General features: G+C 40.2%; 1 protein-coding gene across 1 annotated transcript in view; it reads right to left on the bottom strand.

Annotated features, from left to right (window-relative positions):
* The window catches only part of si:ch211-176g6.2 (ras-associating and dilute domain-containing protein), a 52,124-nt gene extending 41,172 nt beyond the window's left edge, over positions 1 to 10,952 (bottom strand). Inside the window, exons 1-3 of the mRNA XM_047378181.1 lie at positions 8,322 to 10,952; positions 6,120 to 6,322; positions 4,231 to 4,405 (exon numbers count right to left, since the gene is read on the bottom strand). Coding sequence (XP_047234137.1) covers positions 4,231 to 4,405; positions 6,120 to 6,322; positions 8,322 to 8,446 — 503 coding nt within the window. The 5' untranslated portion in view covers positions 8,447 to 10,952. The remainder of the gene's footprint in view (positions 1 to 4,230; positions 4,406 to 6,119; positions 6,323 to 8,321) is intronic.
* Between the last annotated feature and the right edge of the window lie 3,917 nt (positions 10,953 to 14,869).

Genomic DNA, 14,869 nt, shown 5'->3' with positions numbered 1-14,869 from the left:
TCAAATTAGTGTGCCAAAGGGAGTGAGAAAAGAGAGCAGGAAGCAGGTGAAATGCAAGTAATTAAATGTTACAATAATCAAAGCAAAGAGCAAAACAGACATAAAACATGCTAGCGTTAGCCTAGCACTTTCGAAAATTGCTTCACGGGAAAATGTAACAACCCAAACACGAGATGTGTTTGTTGAAGGGTAACTTTATTCAGAACTTGCTCAGTATTGACCTAACGTGGCTAACACTGAGATGGACAACCATTGAAAGTCAAATTACATCTTGTACAGGTGTATAATTGTAGAAAATGCACTTGCCATTTTCTTAGGTATAAATCCTCAATTGCTTAATTGAAATGGCCAATCAGGGAAGGCAGTAATTCAATGTATTTAGGGGTCTAGATATGGCAAAGTGATATTAGTACAAATCAAGCATCAGAATAGAGGAATAAAGTGATTCAGAAATTGCGGATTTGCCGGGATTTTCACAACAACCTACTTTAAGGTTTACAGTGAATGGTCCGTCAAAAATGAAAATATCCAAACAGCAGCAATTGTGTGAAAAAAACCTTAAATGATGTCTGAGGTGAGAGGAGAATGGGCCGGCTGGTTTAAGAGAATAAAAGGGGACTAATCACTCAAATAACCAAGGTTGACCAGTAACTGATGACCACAACCAACTAAGGTAAAAAGAAAACCATCACTGAGTGTACAACATGTCAGACTTTGAAGCAGATGGGTTACAGAATTAGAAGACCACCCTGGTGTGGTGCCACACTGTCTTCCAGCTAAGATCAGGCAACTGAGCCTAAACTTCGTACAGGCTCACCAAAACTCAACAGTGACAGATTGGGGAAATGTTGCCTGTTCCACTGAGTCTTAATTGATTCTTGATTTAAGGCGCGATATTTAGATGGTAGGACCAGAACACAGTGTAAACAGCATATAAGATAGATCCATCCTGCCTCGTATCAGCTGTTCAGGCAGATAGTGGTGGAGTAACAGTGAGGGGAATATTTTTATGCCACACTTTGGGCCCAATAGTATCCAGTTTATATTTTAAGGTCTACACCCTCAAATCATCTCAAGCTGGCATCTTAAACAAGACAGCAAGTTCACTGTACTCCAGTGGCCTCTGGTGTCACCAGAGCTCTGTCCAACAGAGTGAATGACAGATTAGCTGCATGGATCTGCCACCCACAGGTCTACAGCAACTATGTCATGCAGGCAAGTCAACATAGACCCAAACCTGTAAGGAATGTTTCACATTGTTGAATCTGAGATTTAAGACATTTCTGAAGGCAAAGGGGGTGCAAGCTGGTGCTAGCAAAGTGTACCTAATAAAGTGTCCAGCCAGTATATGTGTTAATTATATCCTTTGGTGTATAAGCCAACAGCTGACCTTCATCCATATCATGCCTAAATATATTGCAAAGATTCAGTGGTAAAATAGACTTTTGGAGAGATAGTTGGTCCCTCCAGAATGTTCTGGGTCTGCCCAGGGGACCCCTCCCAATAGGACGTGCCCAAAGGGAGATCCAAGAACCATCACAGCTGATTCCTTTCAGAGGGGTAGTGGCTGTACTCCAACCCACCCGTCCACCCCAAGGTTGAGCCTGGCCACTCTATAGAGGATCTCTTTCTTTCAGTCATGATCCATATCTCATGAAGTGAAAGTTGGAACGTAACATGGAAATGGAAATTCAGAGCGTTGCAGTTTGGCTCAGCTCTTTCTTCACCGCAACAGATGCCAGCAATCCCCCCATTATGGTTTTTGAGGTCCAAATCCATCTATCCATCTCCTGCCCCATCCTACCAACACTTGTGAACTAGAAACCAAGATTCTTAAACCTCCTCCTTTTCAGGCAGAGACTGAGGCCCAATTTGGAGGAAGCAATACACCTTTTTCTAGTTGGAAACCATGGCCAAGGCTATGTTCACACTGCAGGTCTTGATGTTCAGTTCCTATTTTTTTGCTGAAATCTGATTTTTATTGCGTGGTCGTTTAAAGTACTAGTTAAATGACACCACCATCAAGGAGAATGTAGACATCACACAGCAGAGCAATGTTTACAAAAGTAATAATTGATGTGTGATGCATGTCTGTGTTATTATTAAGTTGATGAGCAATGGGAGTCGACATTATTATGACCACATCATAACAAGATGAAGAAAGGTAACAAAAAAGAGAGCACAACTAAGTACAATGGCTTTTTGTGGAGCAGTGACTGCTACTTCTGTGAGGAGTCTGTTCGAATGCGTAGTCGGAGCTAGGACAAAAACTATCATTATGTTGTAGAAAATAAGTACAATTAATTCAATGCTTTCCCTTATTAGCTGTGTTTTGCCTTTGAGCTTCCTACCTTGCTAAACATTTTTGCCTTTCTATTGTTAATTGCTTTTTACGGTTAGCACAGATATTAATGTAATATATTTATATAAATATAACATTAATCAATCCAACTTTCAATTTTTTTATTACAATGTTTCAGGCAGCTCTACTAAACACTAAAACATCAGACACATGAACTTCCTGAAGGGTATACCATTATGCTTCATGTTAACTGAGTACTGAATGTTGTTGCTACAGTGCCAGCTTTCGCTTTGGTACAGGATCATTCATCTATCTTGCCTTTAAAGGCTGAGTTCTGCTACCATTAATCATTCTGTTCTGCTTCTGAATGAAACCTAAGACTGACAGACAAAGGCTGCCTCAGAGTCTGGGCCATCACTGGCTGTGTTTCACACAAGTATGTGGTTTGGATTAGAGCTTTCAGAATTGCTAACTCAACTTCTTTGTGCACATACGTACACACTGTCTGCACTGCTCTTCAATTATTTAAGACAAAAGTATTGGTTAGGCTGACTTTCTTTTTAATATTCTTGAACATGCTGACCTTTAACAACCTTAAAACTATGAAATATACATAACATGTTTTCTGTTCTGCTTTTTCTTCTTAATGGATTGGTTAAACTAAATGTAAATGACTTGTTGAATAAAGCAATGAACTTTTGACAAATTTACTCATATTAACTTTTCAGGTGTACAGTGCAGTACACGCATCATGGACACAAATGTTATCCTCTTTCTGGCCTTTTAATGATGCATTTGACACGCTATTTTTCCAGGTTAGTGAGAACGTGTGTCATACAACTTTATTTAATTGAACAAAATAACAATTAGATGAAAAATGACAAGCACGGACTCAAAAACAGTATATACATATTCATATGCTTGACTTCGGGGCCACTCGAGAATCTTCATGTTAGCCTGATTTGACCATCCCAAAACCCGTTTGGATGTCTGGTTGGGATCTTTGTTCTGTTGAAACACCCAACTGTGTCCAAGTTTCAAACATCTAACTGTTTAGAAGTGTTGAATAATTTAGAGGGGGTCTTCCATCTTCATTATTCCATCCGCTTTCTCCATATTACCAGAACCACTGGCAGTGAAATTGCCCCTGAGCATGATGCTGCCACCACCATGCAGTTTTCTTAGGTTTGAAAACCTCACAGTGACTCCTCTAAACACACTTCTTTTAATTGTCGCCAGTCAACTCACTCTGGGTCTCCTCTCTTCAAAAAGCTTTACTGCAAAAGACTTTCTGATTGTCCATGTGGGCTCACTATGGGCAGTGACACTAAACATTGCAAACCATTTTCTCTCACTTAACGGTGACAGTTTGGGTCAGGTGAGTGAAACTTGGCAAGCAGTGCCAGTGGTACCGGTGTATTGTCCAGAATGGGTGGAATCCCCCCTTAAATCAACAGTTAGATGGTTAAAACTTGGACACGCTTTGGTGTTCCAACAGAACAAGGATCCCAAAAACATCACAACAGGTTTTGGAAGGGATAAAGCGGAGTGAAATTATGCTTCAACACCTGGTCGCACTTCAACCCAAATGAAAATTTGTCACTAAACAACGGGTTTGTCACAGCAAACCAGCCCATTAAATAAACTCTGTCTGTAGAATTAATTCAAAGCTTATCTGAATATGTTTATTAAAAGAAAAACATCCCCAACTCCGAATCAACCCACACGTTCACAACAACAGAACAGCTTAATGCTGAGCGGAGGTCATATGATTGTGTGGGAATTCTTTTTCTCGCTTTTATGTTTTTTCAGAGTGTTGATGTGCTTCAGCAGAGGGATTATGTGGAGAGACGTAACTCACACTGAGCAGAAACACAAGATTCACATATGGTGAACAGACCTGCTGAGCACACAGCACATGTTCTCACCGATCCAGGGCCTCCTTGACGAGCTCCTTGGCGCTGGAGTGCATGGTGGCCAGGACGCTTTTATAGTGAGCACCTTCACAGATTTCATTCCCAAAGATCTTCAGGATTCCCGGTGCGGTTATCTGATTAGACAGCTCGCAGGGGTCATCCTCTGGCAGGACTTCTGCATAGACCACTGCGGTTGTGACCATAGGGGAGGAAAGAAGATTTATCACTCGGTCTGAGATGTGGTTAAAAAGTACGGATGAAAGTACAGATGAAAAGACTGTTCGGTTGATGCTATTTACAAGTTGAGGCCACATGTGATTGTATGTGGTGGGTATGCAACAAAACAAGAGATTGTAGAAAGACAAGATGATGTAGGAAGTGTTGTTGACAGAGGTAAAGCACTTTAGTTTTATACAGTTTAGATGGATGCTTTTATTTAGTCAATGTAGAAAAAAGTTGAAGTTTAGATGTTCTGAACGACTGACTGCTCTCAGTAGTTTTGGGGTATTTATGCAGAGCAAAAGTATTTATACCCCTTGTCCTTTTTCACATTTTGTGATGTTACAAAAAGTTTGTATTTGATCCCTGTGTATCAATTTCTACCATTATGCTTTGCAAATTAGTTCAAGCTCAGTCCGACTGGATGAAGAATGTTTTTGAACATCAAATTTCAAGTCCTGGTTTTTCAATTGGGTTTAGGTCTGGGCTTTGACTGGGTCATTCTTACACAAGAATATGCTATGATCTGAACCAGGGGTGTCAAACTCCAGTTCTCCAGCGCTGGTGCCCTGCACACAACTTTTAGATATCTGCCTGTTTTAACACACCTTAACACACCATTAATTCAACTGTGTTGGAGCAGGATGCCAGTTATTGAGGACTGGAGTTGGCCACCCCTGACCGAAACCATTCCGTTGTAGCTCTTGCTCCATGTTTAGGGTCGCTGACCTGCTGGAAGGTGAACCTCCTCCCCAGTCTTAGATCTTTTGCAGCCTCTAACAAATTTTCTTTCAGGATTGGTCTGTATTTAGCTCTATCCTTCTTTCAATCACCTCTGAGCCAGCTTCACTGTCCCTGCTGAAGAAAAGCATCTTCACAGCATAATGATACCGCCACCATATGTTGCCGTGGGGATGATGTGTTCAGGGTGAGGTACTGTGTTAGTTTTCCACCACACATAATAATTTGCAGGCAGTTCAGTTTTGTTCACAACTGACTAGAGCTCCTTCTTCCACATCTGTTTTGTGATTCTCTGCAGAGAACCTACAAAGTGACTGGAAAAAGGATGTCTCCTGGCTTTCTTTCAACAACATGGAGGGGTAGTTTCTTGCTACCCCTCCATAATCTCCGGATTTGTAAGGTCCACAACTGACAATTGTCCTGTCAAGAGATTATTTTACCTAATCTTTGGATCTCTGCATCTCCCCCAGAGTTACCTTGAGCCCCTTGGCTGCTTCTTTGATTAATGCTCTCCTTGCACAGCCAGTCAGTTGCTGTTTGTTCCCTATTTTTCACTAACAAACCTCTCAGGCCTTCATAGAACAGTTGCATTTATACTGAGATTAAGGTACACCCATATTAATCAGGGGACTCCTCATTAGTCCAATTGGTTGCATATGATTTAATTTAAGGGTATCAGAATAAAGGGGGATGAATACATATGCACTCAAAATATTTTAGATTGTTTTTTTTTCTAAATTATGACCTTTTTGTATTGTTCTGTAACAAAAAATCTTAATAAAACAAATCAAAGTCTGTAACATGTCTGTTACATGACAAAATATGAAAGGTTCAAGAGGCATGAATACTTTTGCAAACTACTACATCTTCCTAAGTGAGAATGCTGGCATCAGAATCTCAGAACAAACATTTAGGTACAAAATACAATCAATGTGACCTACTGCTTCCCTTCCTGACTTGGACAGACCGTGATGCCCGGAGACCAGCTGTCAGCGCCATGGAGCCAGAGTTAGGGACGGGGCTGCGATGGAAGACCCCGGAGAGGCGGTTGGTTTGGTGACGGATGCTACTCTTACTCAGCTGTCTGACGGCTGCGCCCTCGGCCAACCTGCAGGTGGAGGAACTGCCAGTGGATAATCCTGACCTGGAGGAAGAAGCAGAAGAGATGAAACTGAACAAAGATGGAGGAACACTGGAGCAAGCCAGCAAGAGTTTAACAAATTATACAAAAAGCAAACCAAAAGAGAAGAACTTTTAACATATTTTTCTTAAACACAGAGAACATATGTTTCTCTAGCCAACCATTGTTTCCTCCAGCATGCCTGTGCTCAGCTCTCTTTGTGCATAACTGAAACAATGAAGTGTTGTTCACCCCTGACCAAGACTCTAAGCTTCTTATAGTTCAAAGGTTTTCTGCAGTTACCCCACAGTCCCCAGACTAGGATTTCACAGCTTCTAATTCTGATTCTTCCATTGGTGCCGGTGAAAGTCTCTGGTTACAGGCATTAGAGAGTGATTTTATGTGAATAGAGACTTTAATATATCATTCATCTTTATTGAGAGGAGCATAAGAGCTATAGTTGTACTTTTGATTCTAAATTGATCCATGTTGACAAACAGTACAAAGAAACACAAATTCTTTCAAGTCTAATGTTATACAAATCAGGGCATCTATCCAGGTAGGTTTTAAGTAGATGCAGTCCAAATAGGTGATTTTTATTTACCAAAAAATGAGATAAAATGCAGTCAGCATCTGAAAATCAAGCACTTCTTTTGAACAGAAGACCGAAAGTAAGAGTCTGACGCTAGAAATCAAATGCACTTGACTAACGGGTAATGGGTAATAATGCGTGGAGGGGCTGAGTGTTTTGGCAGTTTGTTGGTCTGGAGCACAATGTCAACACAATGTCAAGATGCAACGACCTCAGCACTGACTTTGAGAGAAAACTATTTTTGCCACCCACCTGAATCATTTCAACGCTATTTATAAACCTTCAGATAAAACATTTAAAACATCCCCCCACAGGTTCTCTCTGCAAAGTTCCCAAAAAATGTCCTCAGGGGGCCGGAGTTGGTATGTTTACATTTTTATGTTTGTGATAAAATCGTTTGAGAAAGAGTTTGGTTTTGCGGCATGTTTGAGCAAATCCATTCACAGCATATCAGCCACATTACTGCCTGAAATACTGTGTGGCAGAGCGCAGGCCACATTTATTGGCACCCCTGATACAGATGTGTAAAAAAACATAATATGAATTTAGCTTTCATTGCAGTAGCAGTCCAACCTTTAAATATAGTACATTCATCATAAAGAGAAAACAATGATGTTTTTAACAAAATTGTCGGTGTCAAAATTATTGGTACCACTTCTACTTTACTACCCCTTCTACAGCATCAACCTATTGTCAATAGGACAGCACCTCGTCTACTCCGTAAAACATCTTACAAGGTGGTAGAATCCAGAAAGGGATCTCAGCACAATCTGTCTGGATTACCAACAATCCCGGGTCCTCTCTTCAGCCCAGAGATCTTAGGCCTGGAGCTGTGATGCCCATGGAAGAAGGTAGATTTTGTGTCAGGAGAACCACTTTCTGTGTTGATATAGCATCACAATGAGTCCAAACCGACATCCAGATTAACAAAGGAAATCATTTATGAGTGGAATATTAAAGTTCAGAACTAAACCTGACAGAAAACCTGTGGGCTCACCTAGGAAGGACTGTGGACAAGAGATGTCCTCAAAATCCGATAGGTCTGGAGAACTTTTGGAGGGCGCAGTGGGCAGTCAATGTCAAGTAAAAAATCTGGGATGCTGATAGACTTGTATCAAAGACTGAATAATGAAACTGAATTAAAATGTGCTTTAACAAAGAGAACACGTTTTAGAAATATTCTCAACTTCTACGTACTATAGGGACAATACTATAGGGACAATATTGTACAATGTAGGCTCTGTATTTCTTCAAGAAATTATTTAATATTAAGATTTGTAATTTTCTCCAGTTATTTGAGGATTTAACTGAAGGTAATAAACGCGTTCGAGTCTTTAAAAGCACAAAAGAACCAGAGAATACGTTATAATCTTTCCTAACTCTCTCTGCCCTGGCGTAACAGCTGCATGTTTCCAAGTGGGTCATACTCACTGAGAACCATCACTGTTCTTCCTTCCCAGCCTGACAAACCGTCTCTTTGTTGGAGCTTTGGAGAAACTCGGTGGTCTTGGAGGGAGAGAGTGCAACTCCTCAGTGGAATTTCTCATCTCTTTCATTCCCGTCAGGAAGTTATTTGTTTGTTGTTGTAGTTTTTTTGGTGATTCCTACTCAGCTAAAAAACTCCTGCAGTCAGATGTTATTCTGTTATTGCTTCTCGGCATGTCCCACCGGAGCTGCCGCACTTCATTTCTGGGATGTTCCCTCCAGAAGAGCCGCAGCGCAGAGCCATCCAGCTGCTGCGCTCCGGAACAGGCGCTGATGCAGATGTTTCCCCGCCTCTCAGCCAGCTGTTGGAGCTGCTCAGTCCAGGGGGAGGTTTAACAACATAACCGCCGCAGTGAATCTGAGAGGGCAGATTCCACCTCGCTGGTTTCAGAACAGACTTACTCGTCAGCACTGGACGAGGCGGCGCAGATCCAAACTGATAAGGGAGCCGAACTACAGATGTGTCCCACTGAGCAGCTGGACCCACCGCACACACCAACTTTCAAAATACAACATCTTAATGGTCAAGTAGATTTACCAGTTTAACTGCTTTAAGTCACTGTTATGAATATATTCAAGGGGACATCAGCCTCTGATGGGACAGGAACTGAGAATCATACCCACAACCTTATGCTTGCAAGACAATGACTCATCACAGGAAGCCACATCCGACTCCTATGGCTTGGAAGAATTTTGACTTATACATCTTTGCAGAATTGTTTTAATTAAGCCACATCAGAGAGATTCCAGGCATGAACAGACAGTTTAATGTTAGGTCACGGCATCACAATCCGATTTCAATTAGTTGGACTTGTTAGTTTAGTTGTTAGGTCACCAAAAATCTTCAGTTTTTTGTTTTTTTGGAACCATTTGGAGGTGGACTTGCAGGTGTACTGCTGTAAGTGCACTTGAGCTTAAATTCACAAACGGATGGTTGGACATTCTCCTTCAGGACTTTGTGCTGGAGAGAATAATTCATAATTTTATCAGTTACAGTGAAGTGCTTAGGTCCTGAAGTACCAAAGCACCCTAAGACCATCACACTGTCACCACCATGTCTGACTGTTGGTATTACGTTCTTTTTACAAAAGACTTTATCAGTCTTACTCTATGTATAATGGGACGTACACCTTCCAAAACGTTCTAGTTTTGTCTCATCAGCCCACAGAATATTTCCCAGAAAGTTTTAGCGATCGTCAAGATGTTGTTAGGCAAATGTGAAACCAGCCTTCGTGTTCTTTTTGATCAGCACTGGTTTTTGCCTTTGAACTCTCCCATGGATGCTATTTTTTCCACAGTCTCTTCCTTATTGTTGTTTCATGATCACTGACATGAACTGAGTGAGTCCTGAAGTGCTTTAGATGTTCTGGGTTATTTTGTGACCTGCATGAGTTGTTAATGTGGTGAAATATTTCAGTGACTTTGTTTCTCATCTGTTCTTGAATTTCTTAAGGAAATGTGTGTTGCTTTTTGAGGCTTTTAGCCTACTCCATGAGTCCTCAGATCAGGCAGTAATCCGGCCTATTTGTAGCCAGTTAAAATCACCAAAAAAAAAAAAAAAAAAGAGTTGATTTAACGAACTAACTGTGAACCACCTTGAAAAAAGTCTAATACTAAAATATTGAATTCCTGCCTGATGCTAATATCACGGGAAGTGCTGATAATATTTACTGCGCCGCTACAAATGTTAAAATCTGTTTTTGTTTTAAGCTCACAGGAATAATGAAGAATGTGTGTCACCGTCATTGCTGTGTAACCACCAGGTGGCGCGCTCTGCTAATAAAACAGTTGAGCAGTTCAGACATGGGATATTTGATTTCAGTACGTGGTCTTGAAGGCAGCATAGTTTTCTCTAAAAATCTTGGCTGGACTTTACAGAAGAATCTCTGATCCGACCCCACTCCTAGCTTTTGAATTAGCTGACAAAGAGGAACATGGTTTTTGGCCTTGATTCTTAAAAAACAAAATGCATCTGTTAAGTACCCCTCTGTAATGTTCTACCTGACTAATGTTTCCCAAATTAATCCATGTGAAATGGTTTATTCAATTAATCATGAATTGTGGTTTTAGATGCAGTACAGTCAGTGTTCCAGCCTGAACATTCTTCAGATTCCTTAAATGGTTCAGTGGCGTTATACACTGTAGAGGGAGACATGCAAATATTTTCCAATCTCTCTTTAATATACTTGCACAGTACCTTGCAAAAACATTCATTACCTTTAAACTTTTTCACATTTTGTCAGGATAAAACCCTAAACTTATAAATAAACTACACAGACAAGGTATTTTATTGGTATTTTATGTGATTGGCCAAGACAAATTAGTTTAAAGCAAAATTAAAGTTGTTTAATGTTTAACTGCAAATAAAATGTGTGTCGTGCATTTGTACACTACCCCTTATCCTCCAGTGCACCTTAATAAAATCACTTGTAATTAATCACAATTAATTCTTACTTTGGCCTGCAAGGTGGTGCAGCTGGTAGCACTGTTGCCTTGCCTAGCAAGAAGGTCCTGGGTCCGACTCCCGGCCAGGTGAACATGCAAGGGTTTGCAGATTCACCATGTGCATGTGTGGGTTCACTCTGGGTACTCCGGTTTACTTCCACAGTCCAAAAACCTGACTGTAAGGTTAATTGGTTTCTCTAAATTGCCCTTAATTTCGAGAAACCTTAATCTAAATTGACCTTAGACGTGAATGAGTGTGTGCGTGGTTGTTTGTCCTATGTGTGTCTGTGTTGCCCTGCGATGGACTGGCGACATATCCAGGGTTTATTCCGCCTCTCACCCATAGACTGCTGGAGATAGGCAGCAGTCTATGGGTCCACCTGTGTGTAATTTAATCTCAGTATAAATGCCTACCTTGACTCGACTTTGATTAAACTATGAACATCTCACTTACCAAGACTGGGAAGCCCACCTAAACTGAACGGGCAAGGGGTGCAATAATCAAGAAAGAAAAATATAGCCAGAGATACAGTGGAATGTTTCAGGTTATGAAAATGTATACAAATGTTAGAATGATCTCGCCAAAGTCCACACCTAAATCTGTGGCACAATTTGAAAATTGTCTGGATGTCTCTAGATGTACAAAGCTGGTAGAAAGTAGCAGGTGTAACAGCAGCAAAAGTTTGCTCAACAAAGTATTGACTGGTGGTTGAGGGTTGTCTGAATACAAATCCATGCCACACAAGTTTGTGAAACACAACAAATGTGAACAAATCCAAGGGAATGAATACTTTTTAAAACATTGTACATCCTGTGTTTTTTTGTACCCATATGTTGATAAATGTTAGCACTTTCTGTTTTTGTGTGATCCAAAATCTAAGAGCAGCCTGTTAGTCGGGGAAATCCCTCTTGGATTGTATGGTGAGTTTAATGAGCTTACACAGGAGTGGGTGGAGTCACTCTGAGGCCAGATTGCATGTAACATAATACTGCTGATACTTGAGGACCTGTGACAGCTCCTGTGTTGTAACTACAACTTGAAACTTCCATCCCAGGCCGGCTAGCTCCACCATTTTCAGCTAGCTTCCTTCAGCAGTGTGAAACAGAAATCGATGTGTTTGCAGGCAAAGAAGAACCTTCCTGCAGGTCAAGGTTAACTGTTTTAAGAAAGCAGAAAGGGAACAGAAGGGCTTAAGGATTCGTAATCAGATCCTCTGATAAGCAAGGAAAGGGGCTGCATGTTGCCTGGGGAATTCAACAAAGCCTCATTTTTGGGTGCTCCTACAGTGAAAACTCTCTAGCAACAAAGCTGGCTGTAAGTGCTTTAGGTTGGTGGAAAAATAAAACCCGACAAAAACATAATTTCATCTGAAGTGAAACTCTGCACATATTAAGACCTTCTGAAAATTCATTCAGTAATTACTCGCTTCAGAGGCAGTAAATTAGTGTCATGATACCTCGTGTTTTGGTTTTGAACTCAAAGCTCAACTGAGAAGCTCAGTATCTCAGGGCTCCTTATCTAAAGTTGAATGAGTTAATGTGGCTCAACAGCTGCTTGAGGTACCCTTCTTTTGTTTGACTTTTTGTTACTCTATGAGACAGGGGTGGGATGTGGGAGAGGCTAAGGGGATGTGTTCTTCATGCAGCAAGGACAGTACTCTACAATGGATTTTCAGCTGTATTTACAAGCGGATGTTTTGAATACTGCTTAAAACAGAGTTGCAAAGACAAAGGACAAAAGGGCTAGACAGACATTTCTCTAAGGAGTCCTTAAGACCCGTCAAAGCTCTTCAGACTTCTCAGCACTCAAATTCTAAAAATCTGTACAGTTCAATTACACAGAATGACACGTCTTATTTCACACCCATTACAAGAGCATTTCAATAGGTTTTTCAGAAAATTGGAATATTATACTATAATAATAATAATAATAATAATAATAATATGGAATATAATGTCCTGGGCTAAAGAGTAAAAAGAACTAGACTATTGCTTAGTGGTCCAAAGTCTTCTTTTCAGATGTAAGTCAGTTTTGCATCTAATTTGGAAATCAACATCACAGAGTCAGGAGGATAAGTGGAAAGAGACATAAACCCAGCTGTTTGGGTCCACTGTGAAGTTTCCACACTGAGTGATGATTCAGGGAGCCATATCATCTGTTCCTGTTGGGATGATGTGTTTTATCTGGTTCAAAGTCAGCACAGTCATCTACCAGAAAGTGTTAGAGCTTCCTGCTGACACGGTGTGACATTTTGGACTTTTTGGTTTGTGTCTTTTTATTAATTAATCCCTTCGCCCATGTTTAGTCTCTGCATTAGTTTCACCTATTCCTTCTGTCTCCCTGCCTCCTTGTCTCACCTGTTCCCTCTTCCTTTGATTAACTGCCCTTTGTATTCCCTTAGTATATTAGTTAGTCTGGTTCATGTGTTGATTGCTGGTTCCTCGTCTCTCAACTCGGGTCTCTATCCTTGACTGCCATGTGTTCCATGTTCCTGCAGAGCTCGGAGATGTAAGTTTTGGACTTTGACTCTGGTTAACTCCTCCTACAGTGATATATGTTACGTTTTGGATACCTCTGAATAAAGCTGAAGATCATTCAACATGTGGCTGCCCAGCTCTTACCTGCACTTTGTTCCGACAACAAATATTAATGTGACTTCCCTCTGCTGACTTTATGGCGATGCTGATTTCATTTTCCAGCAGGACTTTGCCCCTGCTCAGTCTCAAAAGTATGATAAACTGCTTTAATGACTATAATATCACTGTGCTTCCAATGGGCTTCCATTACACCACAGAACCACAGGCTGATTGCCTCCATGCCACACCACAATAATGCAGTAATTCATGCAAAAGGAATCTCAATCTAGTTGAGTGCATAAAATATACAGTACATGAAGGCTAACATTTATACTTTAAAAATAATTTTGCTTCTGTCTAATTGTTAGAGAAACAGAGTTTTTTGAGTTTTTATTAGCTTTAAGTCATAATCATCATGGAAACAGATATGACAATTAAACAAACAGAACAATCTAGCAGCAAGATAATGACCAACAGGAGCTTACATAACAGGTGAGTGGTATGAGTGTGATGAGCAGGTACAAGTGGATGGAATGAGTTAGATTGCATAGTGGCTGTGGCTGAGAATGGGACACATGGATGAGCTGTTCAGAGATGCAAACAAACAACAAAACATGGGGGAATGACAGTGATCTAAGAGAAAAACATAAAAGCACAAAAGAATAAGCTAGGAAACTAATGACAAAAGCATTAATAAATATGACATGACCTGAAATAACTAGCAAAATGAAGTCAGAGAAAAGCATTAAATGCGAACGGAAGAAAATCATCAAAATAAAAACAGAAACCAAAACCCAAACACCTCTAAACCGTGAATCTGTGTGAAATTAATCTATGTAAAATGTGTGAGTTTTTCTTTTTTAATTAAATTACTAATATAAATGCCTCAATGATAAAATTCTGAATTATTGAGATGCATATGTACCCTGATAGTGTCTCCCAAAGGCACTCAGTGTGTAAAAATATATAGAGAATAATTTTTGTATATTTTGTATCATTGAAAATTTGCAAATGTAAAATCTAAAAATAAAGATATAGTGAAAAGAGGTAGTTATTGTATATGTATAAACTATACGAGAAAGGTGAAATTTTATTACTTCTTTAAGCCAAGGAAAGTCACATCGAGACACAGCATCTGGTCAAGATGGCGGCATAAACCTAAACTAAAACGGTTTCAGGTAAAGACCTTGTTAGAGGAGTAGAAGAGAAAGACACAAAGCAATTACTGAACCTAATGCTGCATGAACATTAGCTAGATGTTAAGGATTTAAAACCATAGCAACTAAATTCAAACACCAATTAAAAGCTAAATAAAATTTATACAACTTTCATTCAAAGCAGTTTCAAAAACACAGTTTAAAACACAAAGAGAGCAAAGTGTCTAAAGATTGATATTTTCAAACATATTCCAAGGGCAAGGGATTTCTGATGCTTTGGGAGAGCCATAACCACATGGAACAGTGGGGAGCCTT

Source organism: Girardinichthys multiradiatus, chromosome 10 (assembly GCF_021462225.1).
Source record: "Girardinichthys multiradiatus isolate DD_20200921_A chromosome 10, DD_fGirMul_XY1, whole genome shotgun sequence".
Taxonomy (NCBI): domain Eukaryota; kingdom Metazoa; phylum Chordata; class Actinopteri; order Cyprinodontiformes; family Goodeidae; genus Girardinichthys; species Girardinichthys multiradiatus.
Note: the sequence above shows the minus strand (reverse complement) of the source record. Positions and strands in the feature narration are given on the sequence as shown.